At 40.8% G+C, this 21443-nt stretch overlaps 1 protein-coding gene across 15 annotated transcripts in view; it reads right to left on the bottom strand.

The window, feature by feature from the left end:
• ptprt (protein tyrosine phosphatase receptor type T) overlaps positions 1–21443 on the bottom strand; it is a 471678-nt gene that overhangs the window by 64346 nt on the left and 385889 nt on the right. For all 15 annotated transcript variants that reach the window (XM_038297556.1, XM_038297553.1, XM_038297554.1 and 12 more), the window contains one exon: positions 18999–19086. In XM_038297556.1, coding sequence (XP_038153484.1) covers positions 18999–19086 — 88 coding nt within the window. The remainder of the gene's footprint in view (positions 1–18998; positions 19087–21443) is intronic.

The raw sequence follows: 21443 nt of genomic DNA on the forward strand, positions 1-21443 counted from the left end.
AATTTTGTATGAAAAGTAAACTTTAAATGACCTCAACGGGCGCGCATCCCTTTAGTCATGGACTTTTTTGACAATTCGACAAAGACAAATTATCTTGTTCTATTTTCAAAATACAATTCTCTTTTACCTCCTCAATCCAAGAACAAATGCACTTATTTTAAGAAAAAAAATACTTATCTAGATTTTTCCAGTGTGAAATTGATCACTCTCTAATTCTTAATAAATGTGAAGTGAAATAATTATCTCCGGTCTATTTCGTTGTAGTTTTGGGGTCAGGAATCTGATCTATTGGAACAAAATAAAAGCTGCAGGTGTTCCTTTGGTTTGATGTGTTCAGATCCTGGAAGATTCTGAGCAGAACCTGCACCTTTGGCTCTTTTACTCACAAATCTTCACACTTCCAGACTTTATTAGACTTCTTTCAAAAACTTTGCAATAAAAACCTTTAATTATCCTCTAGAGAACCATCTGTCTGTTATTGAGAGAAACCGGGCCGCTCCGGCTGAGTGACCACTGAGACGACAGAACCGATCCAATCCTTCGGTACACGTCTATCAGCTGACTCTCCGTCTGGGACTCTCCTTTACATACGCTGTATGTACAAACAAACAGCAGGAGGTGGTCTTCTGGCCGTCTGCTCGCTCTCTCCTCCGTCTCGCTCCTCTTTTCCCAAACTGGTTCTTTCCGCACGTTTCTTCCCCTCCTCAGCACCTCCCCTCTCCTGCTTCCTTTCCTCCCTTCCCTCTCCGTTACCCCATACTGTCTTTCTCCTTCAGGCAGTAGTAATTACACAGACCTTGTGTCAGAGGCTGTCATAACAGGAGAGCCGCAGATATGAGGCTGGAAGGGAGGAGGGGCCCTTTTTGCTGCTCTCTGCCCAGGGAGGGGAGCTTCTAATTGGGCTGAAATGGCAGGAGGTACTGGCTCGCAAACACTGCAGATCTGGACACAGGCCACAGGTTTGAAGAGGCTGACAGCGGTTTGGGTTTTTCTGTGTGGAGAGAAGAGAGCTGACTTTTTTTCCTCTAATCAGCTCAATAAGCCTGCATATATTTAAACTTGGTATAAAATGAAACTAGAAATGTTTCCAGGTTTGTTTCCATGCATGTTTGGACGGAACAAAGTGTGGTGTACACATAAACCCCCTCAGCCTTTAGCCGGGAAAACGCTGTACGATTCTTTGGCCCTTTTCGGGCAGATTCTCGAGTCGTGTGAGAATTTTTTGACCAGGCCAATCGTGCTTGGTGTAATGTACAGCGGGAAACGAGGGGCGATCAGCCTCTCATGGCCACCTACCGATCAGAAATCATGAGGTCAGGAGAAATTCAAACATGTTTGAATCTCATTCGGCCGGTGGTAGTGGGCAAATCCTGCTGTTAAAGCAGAGTTACACTAGAAATAAGTAAAGAATTATTAAATTAGGTGTATTTATCGTTAGGAATCCAGTTCGTGTGGGTTGTGTTTGTGTTTGTCTTCCCTCCTCCACCAGGCGGCGCCTGGTTCTGGTTGGCCTCCTCACACACCTGCGGATGGTTACCTCATTAACGGAGGACTCTTAAGCTGCTGACTGCCACTACCTTGACGCCAGAGTGTTTGACAGTTTGGGTACTTTAGCCAAGCTGAGTTTTGCTGAGTCAAAGTTTTTGTTTACCTGAGTTTTAACCTTGCAGTTTTTGTCTTTGCCTCTCGGCAGGAAGTCATCCTGCAAACTGGATGTTTTGAAACCTTCTCCCCCTGGAAGGATTCTCTGAGCACCAAAATGAGCTGAGGATTCAAACTGGTGGTTTGGATCAACTTTTCCCCTCAAGGATTGTTTTGGGCTTCTCACTGAGCAGAGGATTCATCTCCACTATAACCCATTCAAGTACCGCAGGAAAACTAAGTGGCAGTCAGCTTCTCCCTTCACCAAGGAATAACCACAATCTGGGTAAACCCTGTCCGCCCTCCAACGAACAAGACATTCACTGGAACAACCCACATTGACTGGATTCAATAAGAGACACCTTTTTCTGGAAACGTGAGTCTGCAACCTAATTCCTGTTCTTCAAGTCAGAGACACTTATTTCCCACTAAACCTGAACTAACCGCAGTATCTTCTCTTTCACTTTCAAGTTCCGGTTCGACAGTGTTCAGAGCAGCACTGGACATTTATCTGTACTTTGAGTAGGTAAATTAAATATTTTGTCAATGGAATGAGTATTTTAAGTCATTCCATAGATAGTATGCACTTCAAATAAGACGGTTTTCTTATTTTAAGTGTAAATTGTCTTGTCTTGATCCTGCATCAAATCCAGGATCAATTTAATTTGAATCATCAACTCACTGCTTTTGTTTCCTGATTTAATTCAGAAGGGAGCAATGACATTTTTAAGGTGAACATCACACCCATTTTAACATTTTTCCTTTTCCTCAAATCTTCAGTTACAGGATGAGATTTGTGGCTCAGTCTTTCATTTGTCGGTTCTTCACCCTGATGTGATCCTGGAAGCAGACGGAGGCCCACAGAGCAGAGCAGAGCCTCACGCTGGCATCGCTGCACTGGACTGGAGGAACAACAAAGTAATCTGAAGCTGATGTGTCCAAGGGCGAAGAGTCACTAACCCATTACTCATTAATGAGCTCCACTCCTTGGCAGAATCCCCCTCTCTATATAACCTTGCCCACCCCCCCCTCCCTTTCCTCTCCTGTCCCCTCTACTCTTTGCCATTTGTTTGCCTCCGTCTTCCTTTGAAATCCTCATCGTTACCCTGCCGGCTCTGTGAGAAAGTTTTTGTAGGGGAGAACTTGTTAACTGGAGGGGTCCAGAGCGGGCCAAATAAAATTGTTTTTATCAGACTCACAGAGGCAGTCGAATGCAGCAGAAAAGCTGCAATTTGGAGACATCAGATGGCATTGTGGTGCAGTAAGAGCCTGCAGAGCGCTGCTGAACACAAATGAGAGAGAGCCACCAGAGTCTAATGACCGCTGGTGTCTGCAGCAGAGAGCAGCGGCGGTTTAGGATCAAAGGCCACGTAGGTATAGACGACTTACAAATAAAAAATACAGGGAGACAAAATCGACACATTAATATGACTAAAGCCTGATTCTATGCATAAAAATCTAAATATTAATATCAACATATCATAACATATCCTGGCTTCTCTTCATTGGCTTCCTGTTAAATCCAGAATAGAATTTAAAATCCTCCTTCTCACATATAAAGCCTTAAATGGCCAAGCTCCATCTGATATCAGAGATCTGATTGTTCCTTATGTTCCTAACAGAGCACTTCGCTCTCAATCTGCAGGTTTATTAGTGGTTCCTAGAATTTCTAAAAGTACAGGTGCTGGTCATAAAATTAGAATATCATGAAAAAGTAGATTGATTTCAGTAATTCCATTTAAAAAGTGAAACTTGTATATTATATTCATACATTACATACAAACTCATATATTTCAGATGTTTATTTTGTTTAATTTTGATGATTACAAATGACAACAAATGAAAATCTCAAATTCATCATATCAGAAAATTAGAATATTGTGAAAAGGTTCAAAATTGATGGCCCCTGGTGCCACACTCTAATCAGCTAATTAACTCAAACCACCTGCAAAAGCCTTTAAATGGTCTTTCAGTCTAGTTCTATAGGCTACACAATCATGGGGAAGACTGCTGACTTGACAGTTGTCCAAAAGACGACCATCGACACCTTGCACAAGGAGGGCAAGACACAAAAGGTCATCGCTAAAGAGGCTGGCTGTTCACAGAGCTCAGTGTCCAAGCACATTAATAGAGAGGCGAAGGGAAGGAAAAGATGTGGTCGAAAAAAGTGTACAAGCAAGAGAGATAACCGCACCCTGGAGAGGATTGTGAAACAAAACCCATTCAAAAATGTGGGGGAGATTCACAAAGAGTGGACTGCAGCTGGAGTGAGTGCTTCAAGAACCACCACACACAGACGTATGAAAGACATGGGTTTCTGCTGTCGCATTCCTTGTGTCAAGCCACTCTTGAACCACAGACAGCGTCAGAAGCGTCTTGCCTGGGCTAAAGAGAAACAGGACTGGACTGCTGGTGAGTGGTCCAAAGTCATGTTCTCTGATGAAAGTAAATTTTGCATTTCCTTTGGAAATCAAGGTCCCAGAGTCTGGAGGAAAGAAGAGAGGCACTTCATCCACGTTGCTTGAAGTCCAGTGTAAAGTTTCCACAGTCAGTGATGGTTTGGGGTGCCATGTCATCTGCTGGTGTTGGTCCATTGTGTTTTCTGAGGTCCAGGGTCAACGCAGCCACATACCAGGAAGTTTTAGAGCACTTCATGCTTCCTGCAGCTGACCAACTTTTTGGAGATGCAGATTTCATTTTCCAACAGGACTTGGCACCTGCACACAGTGCCAAAGCTACCAGTACCTGGTTGAAGGACCATGGTATCCCTGTTCTTAATTGGCCAGCAAACTCTCCTGACCTTAACCCCATAGAAAATCTATGGGGTATTGTGAAGAAGAAGATGCAATACACCAGACCCAACAATTCAGAAGAGCTAAAAGCCACTATTAGAGCAACCTGGGCTATCATAACACCTGAGCAGTGCCACAGACTGATCGACTCCATGCCACGCCGCATTGCTGCAGTAATACAGGCCAAAGGAGGCCCAACTAAATACTGAGTGCTGTACATGCTCATACTTTTCATGTTCATACTTTTCAGTTGGCCAACATTTCTATAAATCCTTTGTTTTTATTGGTCTTCAGTAATATTCTAATTTTCTGATATGATGAATTTGAGATTTTCATTTGTTGTCATTTGTAATCATCAAAATTAAACAAAATAAACATCTGAAATATATGAGTTTGTATGTAATGTATGAATATAATATACAAGTTTCACTTTTTAAATGGAATTACTGAAATCAATCTACTTTTTCATGATATTCTAATTTTATGACCAGCACCTGTAGAATGGGAGGCAGATATTTTAGCTATCAGGCTCCTCTCCTGTGGAACCAACTACCAGTTTTAGTCCGTGAGGCAGACACCCTGTCTACTTTTAAGGCTAGGCTTAAAACTTTCCTTTTTGATAAAGCTTATAGTTAGAGTGGCTCAGGTTATCCTGAGCTATCTCTATAGTTATGCTGCTATAGGCTTAGACTGCTGGAGGACATAGGGACACCCAATCCATAATTCTGCTTCCTTCTATCTCTATTCTCCCACTCTGCAGAATCTGTTAGTTCAATCTCTAACGTTCTGCTCTCTCTGCTTTTTCTCATAGTAGCTTCATCTGGTCTGTTCCTGTTTGGCTGTGACTCCATCCTGGAGAGAAATATCAGCTGTGCTGCTGCCATCAGCACCTTTGTTAATAGATGTTGGAGATTGGCCTGTTTTTCCAATGTAGTCCTGTTTCTCTGACTGTGACTAACTCAATGTGTTCTCTTCATTCTCTGACATGGGAGTCTGCCTAGCTGTGTGTTTCCTGGACGGGGCCGCCTTTTACAGCTGCTTTCTCTATGTCTGCTTCTGTCTCCTTGAACCCCAGTCGGCCTCAGCAGATGGCCGCTCACACTGAGCCTGGTTCTGCTGGAGGTTTTTGCTGTTTAAAGGGAGTTTTTCCTTTCCACTGTTGCTACAAGCATGCTTAGTGTGAGTGATTGCATTCGAGTCAATAGCTCGATGCAATCAACTGGTTTTCTTTAGATAGAAAGACTGTGAATCAATCTGACTGGATGATCTGTCAAACTGTAAAGTGCCTTGAGATGACATGCTGTGAATTGGCGCTATAGAAATAAACTGATTTGAGTTCAAATTGAATTGAATAGAAACGTTCTGATTCTTTTCCTTGGTTTCTAAATTCTAGATGATGATGTAATAGCTGCATAAGCTTCTTCTAATTCTCAAGATTTGAGTTCAGTTAGATACCATGGACTCTCTTTATTTGTCCGATGTTTCATTTACAATAAACACAAGTAAATTACATACATATACTCATATAGAACAACCCAAAAAAAAAAAAAAAAGACATTAGTCCACCCCCTTAAAAACTGGGAATAAGGATTTCAATATTAACATGACATATGTCCTCTCCATCTCCACAAATAGAAATAAATTCATTCAAGTCTGACACCACCCTATAAAAAGCAAACTCTGTCCTTAGACGTGCCGCCACCAGACCTCTTAACATCAGTTCTACATCTACAGAACCTGCCTCCTTCATTTTAATTCTCCTGGTGAGCCAAATGCTCATCTTTGCCTGACCAAACAGAAAATTAACCAGACAAATATGAATTCAGTGAGAGGAAAGGCTACGGCAAAACATTTATAAACTAAAAAAACAAAGATGCCACAAACCTTTGGAGGGAATTTTGAATTTGAGGTCTAAGGTTCCTATTGAAGATTCTCAATCATCTAGAGGTCAAAGTCGTTCCAAAAAAGTTAAAAAACAACATTTCGCTTCCCATCCAGGAAGCTTTTTCAATCCAAAACTCCTTGTTGCGTATATTAGCTGCGATATATGAATTAAGATGCAAACCGAAAAAATTTGATTGACAGATGACCGTTGATATATGATTGGCCAAATTTAGGTGGTCAGGCTGACATAACTAACTGGCCTGCAGAAGATAATGAAAAAACACAGATTTTAAGACAGGATTCTTTTTTTTTTTTTTTTATAGAAATTTTCTAACTTTTGGGACAATATGGTCTGATAAAGAGAATATTTTTATGCATCTTTAAGCCAGAATCATTTTACATTTAAATATGACTTCCCTACAAGTTTGAGAATTTTTTACTCATTTTAGGATAATTTTTGCAGTGTAAAGACTATCAGGAACATGTTTGTCCATTTTTTCCCTCCTCCTACTTTAAATCTTAACTCAGTGGACTGATGCGTTAAATCCTCCTTCTCAAGCAGAAAAGCTCTGTTTTCTCTCTCTGCCACTTTTCAAGCAGCTTCACAGACAATAGTAAACAAAAGAGCCTGTAAGTAGCCTTGTTTGCTCGACGCCTTGCAGCTCAAAAGAGCATCAAATCTGCAGGAGTTTGATAAGGTTTTGGTTCCAGTATCGGTAAAACAACAAGCACTTGATCCAGCAGCCTCGACAGAAACACATCGACTGCTGCAGGAGGAGCTGCCAAGTCTTCTCCCCAAACCTCACAGGCTGCATCGCTTCAGATATTTGTTTGCTTAATCAAAGATTAAAGATTTACTTTTGTTTATTCAGGCTTGTTTAGATGTTGGTTAGAAAAACGTATAAAAATGTCAAAAGTTTCTTAGAGGCGTTTTCTTATTCTGCATGGTTTTTTTAACCCCAAGAGGACAGAGAGCATATAAGTGTATAAATAAGCAGTTCTCTCTCTGTTTTCATTTTCTCTACTATCCGTTTATTTCCTCTTATCTCCTCTCTTTCCCTTTCCTTTACCGTGCTCTTTTCCTCTCCTCTCCTCTCCTCTCCTCTCTTCTCTTCTCTTCTCTTCTCTTCTCTTCTCTTCTCTTCTCTTCTCCTCTCTTCTCCTCTCCTCTCCTCTCCTCAGGAGTCGCTAAGCAGGGATCCTGTCTGTCACAGATAGACTTAATCAGTTAACTCCCTTTGGACCTCAGACTCTCCTCTGTCAGTTTGGCTCAAGGCTCTAGAAAACTTAATAGCGTCTGTGATGGAGTGAGAAGCGTCAGCGATGGAGCGCTCCGTTAGCGTGTTCCCTCTCAAAGACCTTCTTCAGGGCGTGACAGATTTGTTTGCATTTTCTCTGAAGTCTTCCAGCTGTTCTGGGTGTGCCACTAATGTCTGTGCATTAGTGCGGAAGTGTGAGGGAGCGTTCTGCTGTGTAACAGCTTGTTCTGTCCAGCACTGCCTGCAGTCGATGTGTCAAACAACCCTGGAACGATGCGTCTTTACGCGTGCACATGCACAGACAGATGTTTCCAGCTGTTTGATGGCTGTCAGGAGGAAAAGGAAGCTGAAGTTGGGTAAAAAGAGGAAGCAGAGTGAGAAATGATGTGAATGGGACTCTGCAGAGCTGTTTCAGGGGCCAATCAGGCTGACACCTTTGATTAAAGAGGAGTTTCAGCTCCATCAAATAACCATAGAAGAAGAAAAGTGACAGACAGCGAGATGGCTGCCTGAAAAACACACAAACTACAGTCTGACTCAAGAAAACAAAACTGAACAACCAATACGTGATATTTCGGTTGATGTGGTTCTGTTGGTGGTTTTATGCAGTGGTTCTTTAATGGAAACCACTCGCCTTCTACAGCTGGATATAAGTCCACCTGTTTAACTCCTTACAGGTGCTTCCTATTTCAATAAAAATGTAAAAATTATTTTATTGCAATGTGCAAAAACGATTATTTTTTAATAAAGAATGAATAAAAATCTTTCATTTTGCTCATCATTGCCAAATTTGTACACTTTCACTGTCTGCTTGAGCTGGTTTCAACAAAATAGCAGAAAAACAGTTAACCTAAAATGATTGTTCTCTTTTTCACACAAAAAAAAAATCTTACAAAAGATTTTATTACACAGACCAATCATTAACATTTTCAAAGGAACTTAAATGGGGAAAAACAAAACAACAACAAAAAAAATGAACAAAAACAATTGGAAACAAAAATAACAGATTACATTCCTAACTGTAGTTCTGCGATCCACCAGCAGGTGGTGACATTTTTACATGAAGCTTCATGAACTGTGGCGAACGTTGAATCAATTTGGCCCAACGGTTCAATGCCTCATGAGGCTTCATCTGACCATCACTACTTACTGGATAAATAAATGTGGAAGAAACCACCTTTACCTTCAGTCTCAGCATTTGGTTCCTCCTCTCAAACCTCCACCCAACTGACAGACATAAACAGATCATCACCCAAAAATGGCTTATAAATAAAAACATTCAGAGGGATTATCTTTTAAGGTACTAGTTTAAAACGTGAAAGCTTTTCCATGGTGATATATGATTATATATATATATATATATATATATATATATATATATATATATATATATATATATATATATATATATATATATATATATATATATATATATATATATATATATATATATATATATATATATATATATATATATATTATTGCATCAGAGCAGTTCGGGGAGCTTCTGGATACATTTTTCATCTCACAGAAAACAATGTGGCTCCAGTCTGGTGCTACTTTATCTGTTTGCAACAGCTTTGGGATAAACTAGCAACAACCAGCCGGGGCATAATATCCATCATTAGTGGGCGGTCTCAATGACTAATCCCCTGGAGCCACCTTAACAACCCTCTGGAGGCTGTTATTAAGCAGCATATTAATTCCCAGGGTTATTATTGGCATAAAAATGAGGCAATGTTAAAGGCGCTACTAGATTCCCTTAAACCTGTTCTTACAGAACATAGTCTTTAGTAATAAATGTTCACATTGATGCTAATGTTAGCGAAGGAAGGTACACTAAAATGCTTAAAGTATAAAATTCTCGTCTCAAATTTTTTTAAAATGTACTTTTGTAGAACAACAGCAACAGAAAAAAAAACCTTAATACTCTGAGCTCGGTGAGCGCTTCTCTGGAAGCTGCTGCTGCCGCAGTGCATGCTGGGACAGCTGTCAATCTCAAGAACAGACACTTCTACCCTGATGCATGCTGGGTAAAGAGGGAGGGGCTAGAAACACATCTGGGGACTTTGTCCATTCTCAGTGTACTGTTCTTGTGAATTGGAACAGTGCTAGGGCTCAGGCTGATGACGTTTCACGAGCACATGAGAAGGCACAAGTCTACATATTGAGAAACGGGCCTATACTTATTTGTCCAAACTTGTGAGTGTGTGTTTCAGCTCAGGATGCTAATATTGGTTGCAAACCTTTGGTCAACTACTTCAGAGGAGATGTTGATGTCGGGACTTCTAAGCAGCTCAGCAGACGTGCTGCGAATCGAAGCCAGAGCGGATAAAAGACAAGGAGGGAGAGACTCTGTCTACAGCTGCATTTAAAATGAGCAAACACTCACATCCACACGTGGTTTCCTCCTTTTCAGAACACCCCTTTGTTGCTTGTTTGGTTCACAGGAACTTTCACACCCTCGGTTATAAGCATGCTCCTTTTTTGGCTCTTATATCTGCAGGAACCAATGATTGACGTAGAGCTCGGCTGTAAAGAGAGTCTTATTATGTTGCAGCAAAGACAGACTCTTTAATGAACGTGGCCGACCAGAGCACTTTGGGAATTCAGTGAACAGCAAGAGAAGCTGGTTTGTGTTTGAATATGAGGAGAGAAGAAGAGGATGGATAAGCACAACTGACGACAAACCATAAATTAAGAGAAAAGTCATGAAATATTTAAAAGTAAAGGCCAAATAGGGCGACGAGAAACCAAAAGGAGGCAAGACTTTGTGTGGGCTTATAAAGGGTTACTTTTTCCCAGTTTCTCCACTAAGAACATTAAATGTTATAAGTACACCTTATAACCTTAAAAAACGTTCTAGAGAATGTCTAGAATGTTGCAAAATACAATAACAACATTAATTTTTACTGTCAAAACACATTTAATTAATAAATTATTGTGCGATTAATTTAACTGGGTGTAAAAATATAAATATTTACTTCTGGTGATGATGCAAACCTTGACATGAAGGGTTCAGGACCAATAGGAAAAGTTGGTTGATATCAAATGAGACAAAGCTCAGGTTTTGCCACAACCTAGTAGCTCTGTGAGATCCGTCAGGCTTTAGAGCCTTAGTGTAGACTAGCAAAGGGGGCCAGACGCGACATGTAGGTAACTGCTTTCTTTATGGACAGGTGAGTAAGGTTAGCATTTGCAAGCACAATGCCAAAGGTTAGCATTGGCAAAAAAAAATAAAAATCTAAGGTGTTAGGTTTATCATTTATACATCATGTGCATTGTTATTTTGTTAGTCAGATTAGACAGAGTAGAAGGCCTTCCTTCACATTGTGGACGTCACTGTGTGTACGGAGGTCATCTAATCAGGACAGCCTTTGTGTGCACATCTTGGAGCCGGTCTGATAGAGGGGAGCTATCTGTAACCCTGAGACAGAGAGGCAAGCTGCAGATGGGTCAGGCAATGGATGGCGTGTCAGTCTCTTATACGGACAGCTAAACATCCACATGATCCAACACATAGACTCATGAGCTATAAGAAGGAGAAGATTACCTTGTTCAGGGCTCAAACTTTGCCGGACGCTCGCGGACGTGATTTTTGAGACCACAGCTGTGCAGCTCCAAGCATTTTTCTCTGTCCTGTAACAACCTGATCTGGAATAAACGCTGTTATTTTTTACTCCTGTTTTATAGTCCTTTTTATATGGTTTTACCCAGTTTAAGTTAAGAGTAGTAAATAACTTGCTCCCAGGAAAAGAACCGGTGAGGAGGCCCCCGGGGCGCAACAGCCTTTTTCCAAGGGGACAAATCCTCCTCATTTTAACAAAGGTTAGCATTAGCAAGTGTAAGGTCAAAGGTTAGCATTAGCAAACACAAGGGCAGGGTTATCATTAGCCAGACATGGGCAATGTGGAGTCAACAAGTCATCTCCATGTCATGTATTTAATCTACCCAGCCAATTAACCAGGTGTGTCCAATCTGCACAGGTTAATTCACGGTGAAGATTGGACTCACCTGCTTCAGTAGCTGGGTAGAACCTTAGACCTTTTGTTTTGCTAATGACAAAAGGTCTAAGGTTAGCATTAGCAAACCAAATGCCAAAACTTGCTTGCGTACCTTCTGCAAAAACAATTCCACCCTCTTGATAATCCACCATTCACATTTACTTTATTCACCCGTGTAAAGTCGGGGACCACTTGGGAGAATGCGGAAATGCAACAGTTAGCTGAGCTAACATGGTTTTAGAAATCTTAGCTAGCTTTCATCTGGGCTATTCTAGCTGCTAGGATTACCTGTAGGACAAGAAATGAAAGACTGCCATGAATAAAAGGTCTAGATACAGATATAGAAATTCTGTTTGCTTTTCAAACAGCCGTGCTTCTAATAAGTTTTATCCAAGTCATTTTTCAGCACAATGAGATACTTTTTTTTAAATAGACATTCAGTTCTTCTATGAGGGAGAAAAAGTAGCAGCGGCTGAACTGGTTTGGAATAAAAATGAGGCTGGATATCCATATCTGGGAGGAGACGCTGCTCCTGGCAGAGCCTTTGAAAAAGGAAATCAAAGTTAAGACCATTCAGTCCACGGTGCTTGGTGGGAATATTTCTACTCAATAACACGACAGTCTGCTGTTTCTGAGATTTATTCTGCTTCTCTATTCATATGAGGAAGGAAAAAAAATCAATGAAGTTAAAAAAATGTTTGTTTTCTGATTTTTTTAATAATTTCTAGTAGTAAGATGGTGAAGTTCAGATGTTGGTCTGCAGAATTTATTGGGGTTTTATTGAAAATCAAACTTTGGCCCTATTGGAGCCGAATCACTCCACTAACATGACAGAGCAGCACCATGAACACTGGAAGAGAGTTCTGGGTTTTATTTCTACACGTAAACATGATATATGTCACATTGGTTCAATTTTTAATAATGCAGGGATTTTCTCGCCTGTTTTTCTGTCTAACTCAACTCTCCATCCAGCACAGATCCAAACTCTTCATTGGTTTGATCATTTTCTGACTTTTGACTTTAATGTGTAGTTTTTTTAATCTTATTTCACAGTCCAAGAACAGCGTGTGAAGAAAATAAACTTCCCATCTTAGCCTGACAGAATCAGAGCTGATTCCTTAAAGGAAAAGTCTGGTCATATTCAGAATTCAAACTTCTGAAAGTACGTTAAATATGAAATTATTCCATACTGTTCAATAAATGATAAGTGTTTTTAATTAAAGGTAATTTTCATTTGAATGTGCTTTACTGGAGGCATCCATGTTTGTCAAAGAACACTACTGCCACCTACTGGTTGGTGACGTCACGGTGCGGTATCGGCTGTTGATCAACTCCCAGTGCTGTATCTGGTGTTTGTCACAACGCGCTATTATCCAAGTCCTCTTAAAAACATTCTTCTTCCAAATGTTGGCTACATTTTACGTGTTTTTTTCCTGGCCAAAAGTTTGATGGCAAATCCTCCCTCTTCAAGTTGGCGATCCAACGATGAACCCGGACCCCCATTTCTCATCATATCACTCCCATCCTGCAACAACTCCACTGGCTCCCCATCAAACAAAGAATCATCTTCAAACTCCTCCTAACTACATTCAAGGCCCTACACAGCTTGGCTCCATCTTACATCTCAGATCTCCTTCACGTTAAAACCCCCATCCGCTCCCTAAGATCCTCCCACTCCTTCCAGCTCTCCGTTCCCTCGGCCCGTCTGGTCACAATGGGGAACCGGGCATTTAGTCGCTCTGCTCCCCACCTCTGGAACTCCCTCCCTCCGGATCTCCGTACTCTAGACTCCTTCCCTCTTTTCAAATCCCGACTCAAAACTTTCCTGTTCAGACAGTCCTATCCCATCTAGTTCTTACGCATCACTTCAATATTGTTCTCTTCCTTTTCTTCCTTTGGTTTTATTTTACTTCCTGCTGTTTTGTTTTCTGTGGCATCTTTATGCTTGTACTTTTTAGCTTCCTGTTTTTAATGTTTTTATCTGCCTGTACAGTGTCCTTGGGTGTTGTGATAAGGCGCTTTCAAATAAAATGTATTATTATTATTATTATTAACCCGTTCGTGGAGGATCAGGAAATCGGAAAGGTGAAAAAAAACTATTTTTTTGCACTTTTACCCGATGTATTCCAATATCCAACTGCCATGCACGTGGGCATTGTCAGTTTCACTATAGCTCTGGTGAATTTCAATGGTGAAGTCCTCTGGAAATCTTCAATAATTGTTGTTGATTGCAGATGTGTCTAGTAGTTCCCATTGATTTTGCTTGTAAAGCGGGGAGAATGGCGCTAGGCTTACCGCACCGTGACGTCACTGCCGGAAGATGGCAGGAGGGAGGCGTTACTACATTTGGGCAAAAATGGCTGCTCCCACACTCAGTGATCTTGACGAAAATTATTGTTTTTATTTCCTTTGCTGATTAACGCTAAATGCATTAAATCACCGCAAATGTATTATGCTACATTCAATCCTAAAGAAGCAGAGGCAGCAGAAGCAGCTAATTTACATTGAAATTCAATGGTTGACGCTCATCTTGGTGGAGCAAAAGGTCCTACAGCGCATTTGAGCAACTGGGCATCTGACCGAGGCGATGTGCTTCAGAAGCAGCAGTAGCTGGAGTTGGAAAAGCTCCAGCTGCTCGATGCGCCACATTGACCAATCAGAGATTGCTACTGTGGAGATTACTCCACAGTAGCATGAGTTTTAGATAATGATCCATTGATCATTCCTTGCTGATCGGGCTTTTCCTTCAAACTGTTATCATCTAACATGTCCATTATTTAAGACTAATCTGTTTTGTTCCATTCTAAAACACCTTTTGATTCCGAAGCTATTTAATTTTATTTTATTCATTTATAATTTACGTCACTGTGCTCAAACAGAACAAACATGTTGAATGAATCTTCTAAACTGCTGAATGAAAGAGAGCAGGAAGAGGAATAACCGTGTTATCGTCCTTCTCAGTCACAATCCAAAGTTATACGTTTAAAAACAACTTACAATAAAAAAAGCATCAATTACAATTACATCAATAACAAAAACAAAGATTATCTAGAAAAAAACGTTTTTTCCTACAAAACAATTTACGTGGTTTAAGTTTATGATCTTATGAGTTTACTGCTTATGTGTTTCCTGATCTGCTGATTAAATCTGATCGCTAAAATTTGACAGAAGTGTTGTTTAAACACACACTTTAATTCAAAAGCTAATCTGGCCTCTTTTTAAACTCAGAGATAAGCTTTTATTCTCCAACATAAAATCCATATTGAACTGTGATGTCATTGCAACATTTCATTAATTATGGTTTTCAATCCTTTAAATCCATTTCAATCATAATTTTAGCTGATTTTAACAGGTTTAGTCAAAAATTTTTTTAGATTAAACATGTTTGACCTGATATTTGCAAATAACTTACGAAGTTATGTTGAATTTATTCCATATTTGTGCAGATTTAAGAGTCTGATCATGATTCGAGCGCAATTCAGATTTTCATTTGTTATCGTGACATGTAGCCAGTTGGGCGTGTTAAAAGAACAGCATATGACAGCCGGAAAGTTATGGGATTAAATAACATAATGTCAGACAGCATTCAATTACATAACATCAAACAGACATATTTTTTGTTCCCAGTCAAATATTTGTCTACTGATGTTCTTAAACTCAAACTTGATGCAAGTAAAAACACTCAAGAAGCAGCACTCATCTCAAATTTTTTTTTTCTTTTTTTACATACATGTAAATATTGAGCAAAGAAATCATTATAATTTCCAAAGAAATTCTGTTGAATTATGAATGAACATATGGGAATGGCTGCTCTAAGAAATGAGAGCAGAGCAGGAAAAGAAGTGAGAAAAAAGGAGCGAAAGGAGGAGCAGAAGGAGGAAATGGAGGCAGACAGATGCCTGAGATGAGGAAACACTAGTGAGCTTCGCCTCAACCCATAAACTGTCAGAGCCAATGAGAGCGTGAACAGATGGACGGAAAGAGGGGGAACTACCAACAAAAGATGAGAAGAACTGATGTAGAAAGAAGAGAAGAAACGAGAGGAGAGACTGGTGGAGGACAGGAGGCTGGTAGATTAAGGTTTACTCAGAGTGCTGAGGGGATCTCAAACATGGCATCAAGCGTTTGTGTTTGGCAGATGGCCGGAGGACGAGTGTTACAACACTTCAACTCGAATCGGCCCTTTCCAAACTGTTCCAGGGAGAGCCAGCATTAGCGTGTGTTGGAGAGGACGGCGGGATGAGAAAAACCCTCACAAGGATAGAACAGGCCGTCCAAACAAGGGAGGCACACAGTCTGGGTGTTTATCATCTCACCGAGCCGGCCCGGCTAAACTTCTGGCTCAGAGTCAGCGAGCTTTTGCTCAGACCACATGTAGACCAAATCTGCTCGAGATGAATCAGAACCCAACGTTATCCAGCATCTTCTTCCTGTCCCATAGCACAGACATTATGGAGCTCAGGGGTTCCCAAAGTGGGGGTCAGGACCCTCCATTGGGTTGTCAGACAGACAACTGGAGGGTCGCAGAAGGGTTTCACAGTCATTGACGAAATCCTTTAGGGATATGGAATACTTTTTTCCCCCCAGCTTTTATTGTCATTACATTGTCAGAAGTACAGAGCAAAGAAATTCACTCTCTGCATTTAACCCATCCCCTTGAGCAGGGGCGGATTTAGAAAATCTAGGGCCCTTGGCAAAGACAGAAAGGGGGCCCTCTGAATTCAGAAGACAACACATAAAACAGACCCACGAGATCATACAGTTAAACTGATTCAAAGTTTTAGATAGAAAAATCAATTTGACTGGATGACGTGTTGTGAATTGGCGCCATAGAAATAAACTGAATTGAATTGAAATTGAATTTTCTATCTCATGAAAACCAGTTGATTGCATTGACTCATTCACGCAAAGGCAATCCCTCACACTAAGCATGCTTGTAGCGACAGTGGAGAGGAAAAACTCCCTTTGAACAGGAAGAAACCTCCAGCAGAACCAGGCTCAGTGTGAGCGGCCATCTGCTGAGGCCGACTGGGGTTCAAGGAGACAGAAGCAGACATAGAAAAAGCAGCTGTATAAGGCGGGCCCGTCCAGGAAACACACAGCCAAGCGGACAAGCTCTGAGCCAGCTCCAATGTCAGAGGATGAAGAGAGCACATCCAGCCAGTCACAGTCAGAGAAACAGGACTACACTGAAAAACAGACAGATCTCGAACATCTATAGACAAAGGCGTCGATTGCAGCAGCTCAGCTGACACTCTTAAATATCTCACTCATATGCTTATCACTCAGTAAGAAAAAATCATTCATAGCTCCAGACAAAGCTTTGTGTTAAAAACCCACAAGTTATCCTTTCTTTGGTTAATTTAAACTTGGAGTCAAACAGAGAACGCTCACCTTTTGAAACCAGATCTTTTCTATATTTTCTATTGAATTGTCAGACTGTTCATTTCACAGCAGCCTAATTCCAGCGAGTGAGCCTTCATTTGTACCGGCAGTTTCAGCTTGAGACAGTCACTCTGGCTGTTTCACCAGATTTCCATGTTCTAATAAAGACGAGGCACAGAGTCGTTTCCCCAAGGGCCTTTTAAAACATTTTCTCAAGAAAATTAGCCTTTGTACAATCACAGCGAGCAAGATGGACAGTTCCATTACCAGGCCCTTGTAATTAAAGGATTTGTACTAATAGCAAATTTATCATAATTCCTGTTGGCTATCAAGTCTTTGACAGGCTATTTCATTCCAGTGCTGAGTTTCATATTAAAGCCTTCAGGTTAGTGCAGCGTCTTCGTTGTGACATCTAAACCTTCACCATGAAATATGTACACAGTCCCAGCCTTTGCACCGACCATGAAATATGAAGCCTAAAACGTTATTTATACGGATCATGCTGGTCCTATTTGTGCATTTCGGTCATATGAGCAACTAAATTAACCTTAGAACCCTTTAGACGCCATATCAGACAATCTGCTTTTGTTGTTCCAGCCTAATAGAGACAATAAGGAAGCCTTAATCGGGATAAAAAGCACCTGACCGCTGGGCCTTCCATCACAGGCACGGCAAACGACAGCGACGCATTACACACCGTTATATTCAAATGCTAATTCACACCATCAACCCCACACACACTAATCCCTCACTCTGAATACCATTACTGCAGTCCGAAGGCTCAATTTGACAAAAGTCTCTGAGTATAAAAAAAAAGAGCTGCAGCCTTTGATCATCAGGCAGGATGAAAGAAAATGTCTTTGCAAAGTGAAAGAGATTTCTTACAAGGTTTCCGATATTAGCTTCTATAAATGTTCAAAGTCCGGGTCTCAGTGGTTTTTAAGACTATATTAAAATACATGGTAGGCAGCAAAGCCAGAAAATTCGCAAGAGAGAACTTTCGTTCTCTCTTGCGTCTACAAAAATTAAAACAAAAATAAAAAAAGAAGTATTTGCATCATTTAAGATATGTTTTTGGTAACCAGTTTATCCAACAAATTATAATAAAAACGTCAGAGTGTTTATTTCAAGTTCCTGCAGTGGAGAATTTAATCCAAACAGACGATTCTCTCAACTTCCCCCATATTTCATCCAAAGTTGTTGGTTTTCCTGAGCTATTTTCTACATGTATGCTGCTATAAATATATGCCGCTGGAGGACATAGGGAACACATTGTATTTGTTATTTAAACCTTTAGCCTTACTCTCTCTCTTTGCTGTAATGATTATAGTAGATTATAGTAGATTAATCTGGTCTGTTCCTGTAACTCCATCAGCTGTGCTGCCCACAGTCACTGGTATCAGTATTAATCAGGATATTTCCTCAGAATCCATTAGCTTAGCAGCTGCATCTGAAAGCTGGCAGCTTTAGCTGTTCAGTGTAAACCAACGATCAGACTGGATACCAGCTCTGTTCCAGTCTTTCTTTTTAGACTGGAGGCGCTAACTAGCTTAGTAGGCTACCCAATGCCAAGCCCTGCACACATGCTCAGCATTGTACCTCCTTTTTTATAGTAAATATAAACAAAGGGATTTATTCCCTGACAAGACTGAGCAAAAACAAACTATAGAATAAACAAATTCCAATTAATACGCCAGTAGGCCATGGACATTTTTTCAGAATCACTTTGTAGGAAACCAGAAGGAGCTACTGGCATATAGAAATAACTCTGTCCTATAAAAGTCAAACTACTGTGTCTGGCTGAAAGTTCAGGTCCTCATAGCAACCAGTTACACATATAGAGAAATGTGAAAAAATAAAGAATACAGACATCAACCGAAACAGTCAAGACAGACAGTTCATTTGACTGACTCTATATAGAAATAATAACACCAAATTACCAGCGGATATACAGAAACCTGGATAAACCAACCAGCACCCTGATAACAGACCCTCTCAGCACATGCATTCAGTATAGTCGCCGCAGTACTCACATGCGATGATGTTGCCATATCGGTTCTTGTTGCGATTCTCGTCCTTCTTGGCTGTCTCCCAAGGCGCCGTCTGTCCCTCTGCCAGGGCCTGAAGAGAGACGTGTACATATAAAATAGACAATCAGCACACAGTTTGGTGGGAATGTTGGTCGAGTGGTTAAAGCAGTGCACTTGTGCTCTGAGAAGGTTACAAGTATCTGGTTTGATCTCCACAGCCTCCACTCTGTGTTCAAGAGTATTATGCTGATAAAGGTTCTCAGTCATCCAGGTCATAGTCATTCCGTAAAAATTGAAAAATTATCCACTGGACTTGGTTTCCAAGATTTGAAGACGTTTCGCCACCTCTCTAGGAAGCTTTCTCAATTCAAATGTCTGGATCCGCAGTGAGTTTGAGTCTTACATTGACAAAGCCTTGTATTGCTTGGAAACATGCAAATGTTAACCGATGAATGGGTCGTTTGGTTCCATCGTTAGCCTGTAATATCTGAAACCTGTCTATGATTCTGAGGGTCGGTCGTTAAAGGGGGGGGGGATTGCCGTTAAGGGGGGGATTGTCTCCTGTAATACCTGAAACCTGTCTATGATTGTTAAGAGTCGGTCGTTAAAGAGGTAATGTTCACCGGCTGGAGCGGGTAGGTCCTTCGTTCCTCTGTGATGGGGTGGGGGGTTTGGTGATATCTGGAAGGGATCATGTCTATGATTGAATTGTATGTTTTTGAAAGCTGGAATCTGAGTCCACCACCCTCTGTTTAAAGTTGTTTTTTTCTCTCTTAACATAGATGGCTTCCTTCACGCCCCTCTCAAACCACCTATTTTCTTTATCTAGAATGTGAACATTCTGGTCCTCAAAAGAATGTCCTTTGTCCAAAAGGTGTAGGTGTACTGCGGTACAAGGCTTTGTCTATATAAGACTCAAACTCCCTGCGAATCCAGACATTTGAACTGAGAAAGCTTCCTAGAGAGGTGGCGAAACGTCTTCAAATTTCGGAAACCAAGTCCAGTGGATATTTTTTTCGAATTTTTACGGAAGTTCAAGAGTGTTCTGAGCAAGACCCTTAACCTCAGACTGCTCCCCGGGCGCTGCGCAATGGCAGCCCACTGCTCCCAAAGGGGATGGGTTAAATGCAGAGGTAAATTTCTCCGATGTGAGATCAATAAAGTTAAATTATTATTATAAGTTTAAAGTCATAGGGAAGCGGCTGTTCCATCCGATGTAGTTCTGAATTCTCCCGAGTAAATAAAGTGAATGTGATTGGTCGTTTATCAAGAGGCGGGATTGTTGTGGCTGAAGGTTTGCAAGCAAGTTTGGTTGTGGCCAGTTTGTCAGAAGCATCTTGCTAACGAGTTAGCAACTTAGTGCTAGTAGATTCCCAATGGGAAATTCCATTGGGACAGAGTAGCACTAAATTTGTGACTTAGAAACGACACTGTCAAGGAACGCTATGGACAGAGGAAATATGCAATAGGAAGAGAGGTCGTGGATGAGTCTCCTCCATCATACATTTTTTATTTAGAGGAGGAAAGCGGGGATGAAGATGTTGTGGAAGAGGACGCAGAATATATCAGATTTTATCTTTATTTGCTTTTATTTTCATTCTATTTAAATGTAAAATTCAAGTAATAGTCTTTGTACTGTATGGTGCCATACAAATAAAACCTAAAATGCCTTTACTGTATCTTGAGATGTTAAGATTAACCAAATAAAGAAACATATTATTAGCTGAAAACCAAACTTTTAACTTTTGGAAAAAGGAACAAAAAACCCCATTCCTATCATATAAATGATGTATAAAAAGTTCTGGTTTCTGCTGTTGACCCTGAAAGAATATTCACTCCATCTTTTGTCGCAGGAGAAAGGACAGACGGTGGCCGCTCCCTGCCAGGGCGCCGGACTTTCAGACACGACAAGGACGAAACCACTGTGCTTTCGTCTGTGCTTCTGCCTTATACGCTACTCAGCTTCACACACTGCTCCACCAATCCACATTTTAATATACGTGTGATTATATACAATGTCTTGTTGGATGCAGTTAGAGAACAAGGAGATGTGACAATAACGTCCTCTGAAGGCATCTGCAAAGCAAGTGAACCCCAAATCTCAAAGGCCGCCATATGGAAGCCGAACTAATTTAGAGCGACTGCTCCAACGCGTTCAGGTCACTCATATGCTCAAAATCTCCCAGAAGAGACAAGTGAACAGTCCCCGTTTTTGAGTCCATTAAGGGCTTAGAAAGGCCAGACAACAGCTTTTACTTTCAGACAGCGATCTGACCTACATGCACACAAAACAAATGCAATGAGACAGAAAAACAGACACCTGAACACATCGCTTAGTCTAGCAGAAAATGGATTCTGGCACAGGGGAATGGGTTCGTAGGGGTTTTGTGTGAAAAAAAGCATTGTGAGTGAGTCCTCTGTTAAAAACTACATTTATCTGATGTCTGT

Source organism: Cyprinodon tularosa, unplaced genomic scaffold, assembly GCF_016077235.1.
Source record: "Cyprinodon tularosa strain WSP-4 unplaced genomic scaffold, ASM1607723v1 ctg390, whole genome shotgun sequence".
Classification (NCBI taxonomy): domain Eukaryota; kingdom Metazoa; phylum Chordata; class Actinopteri; order Cyprinodontiformes; family Cyprinodontidae; genus Cyprinodon; species Cyprinodon tularosa.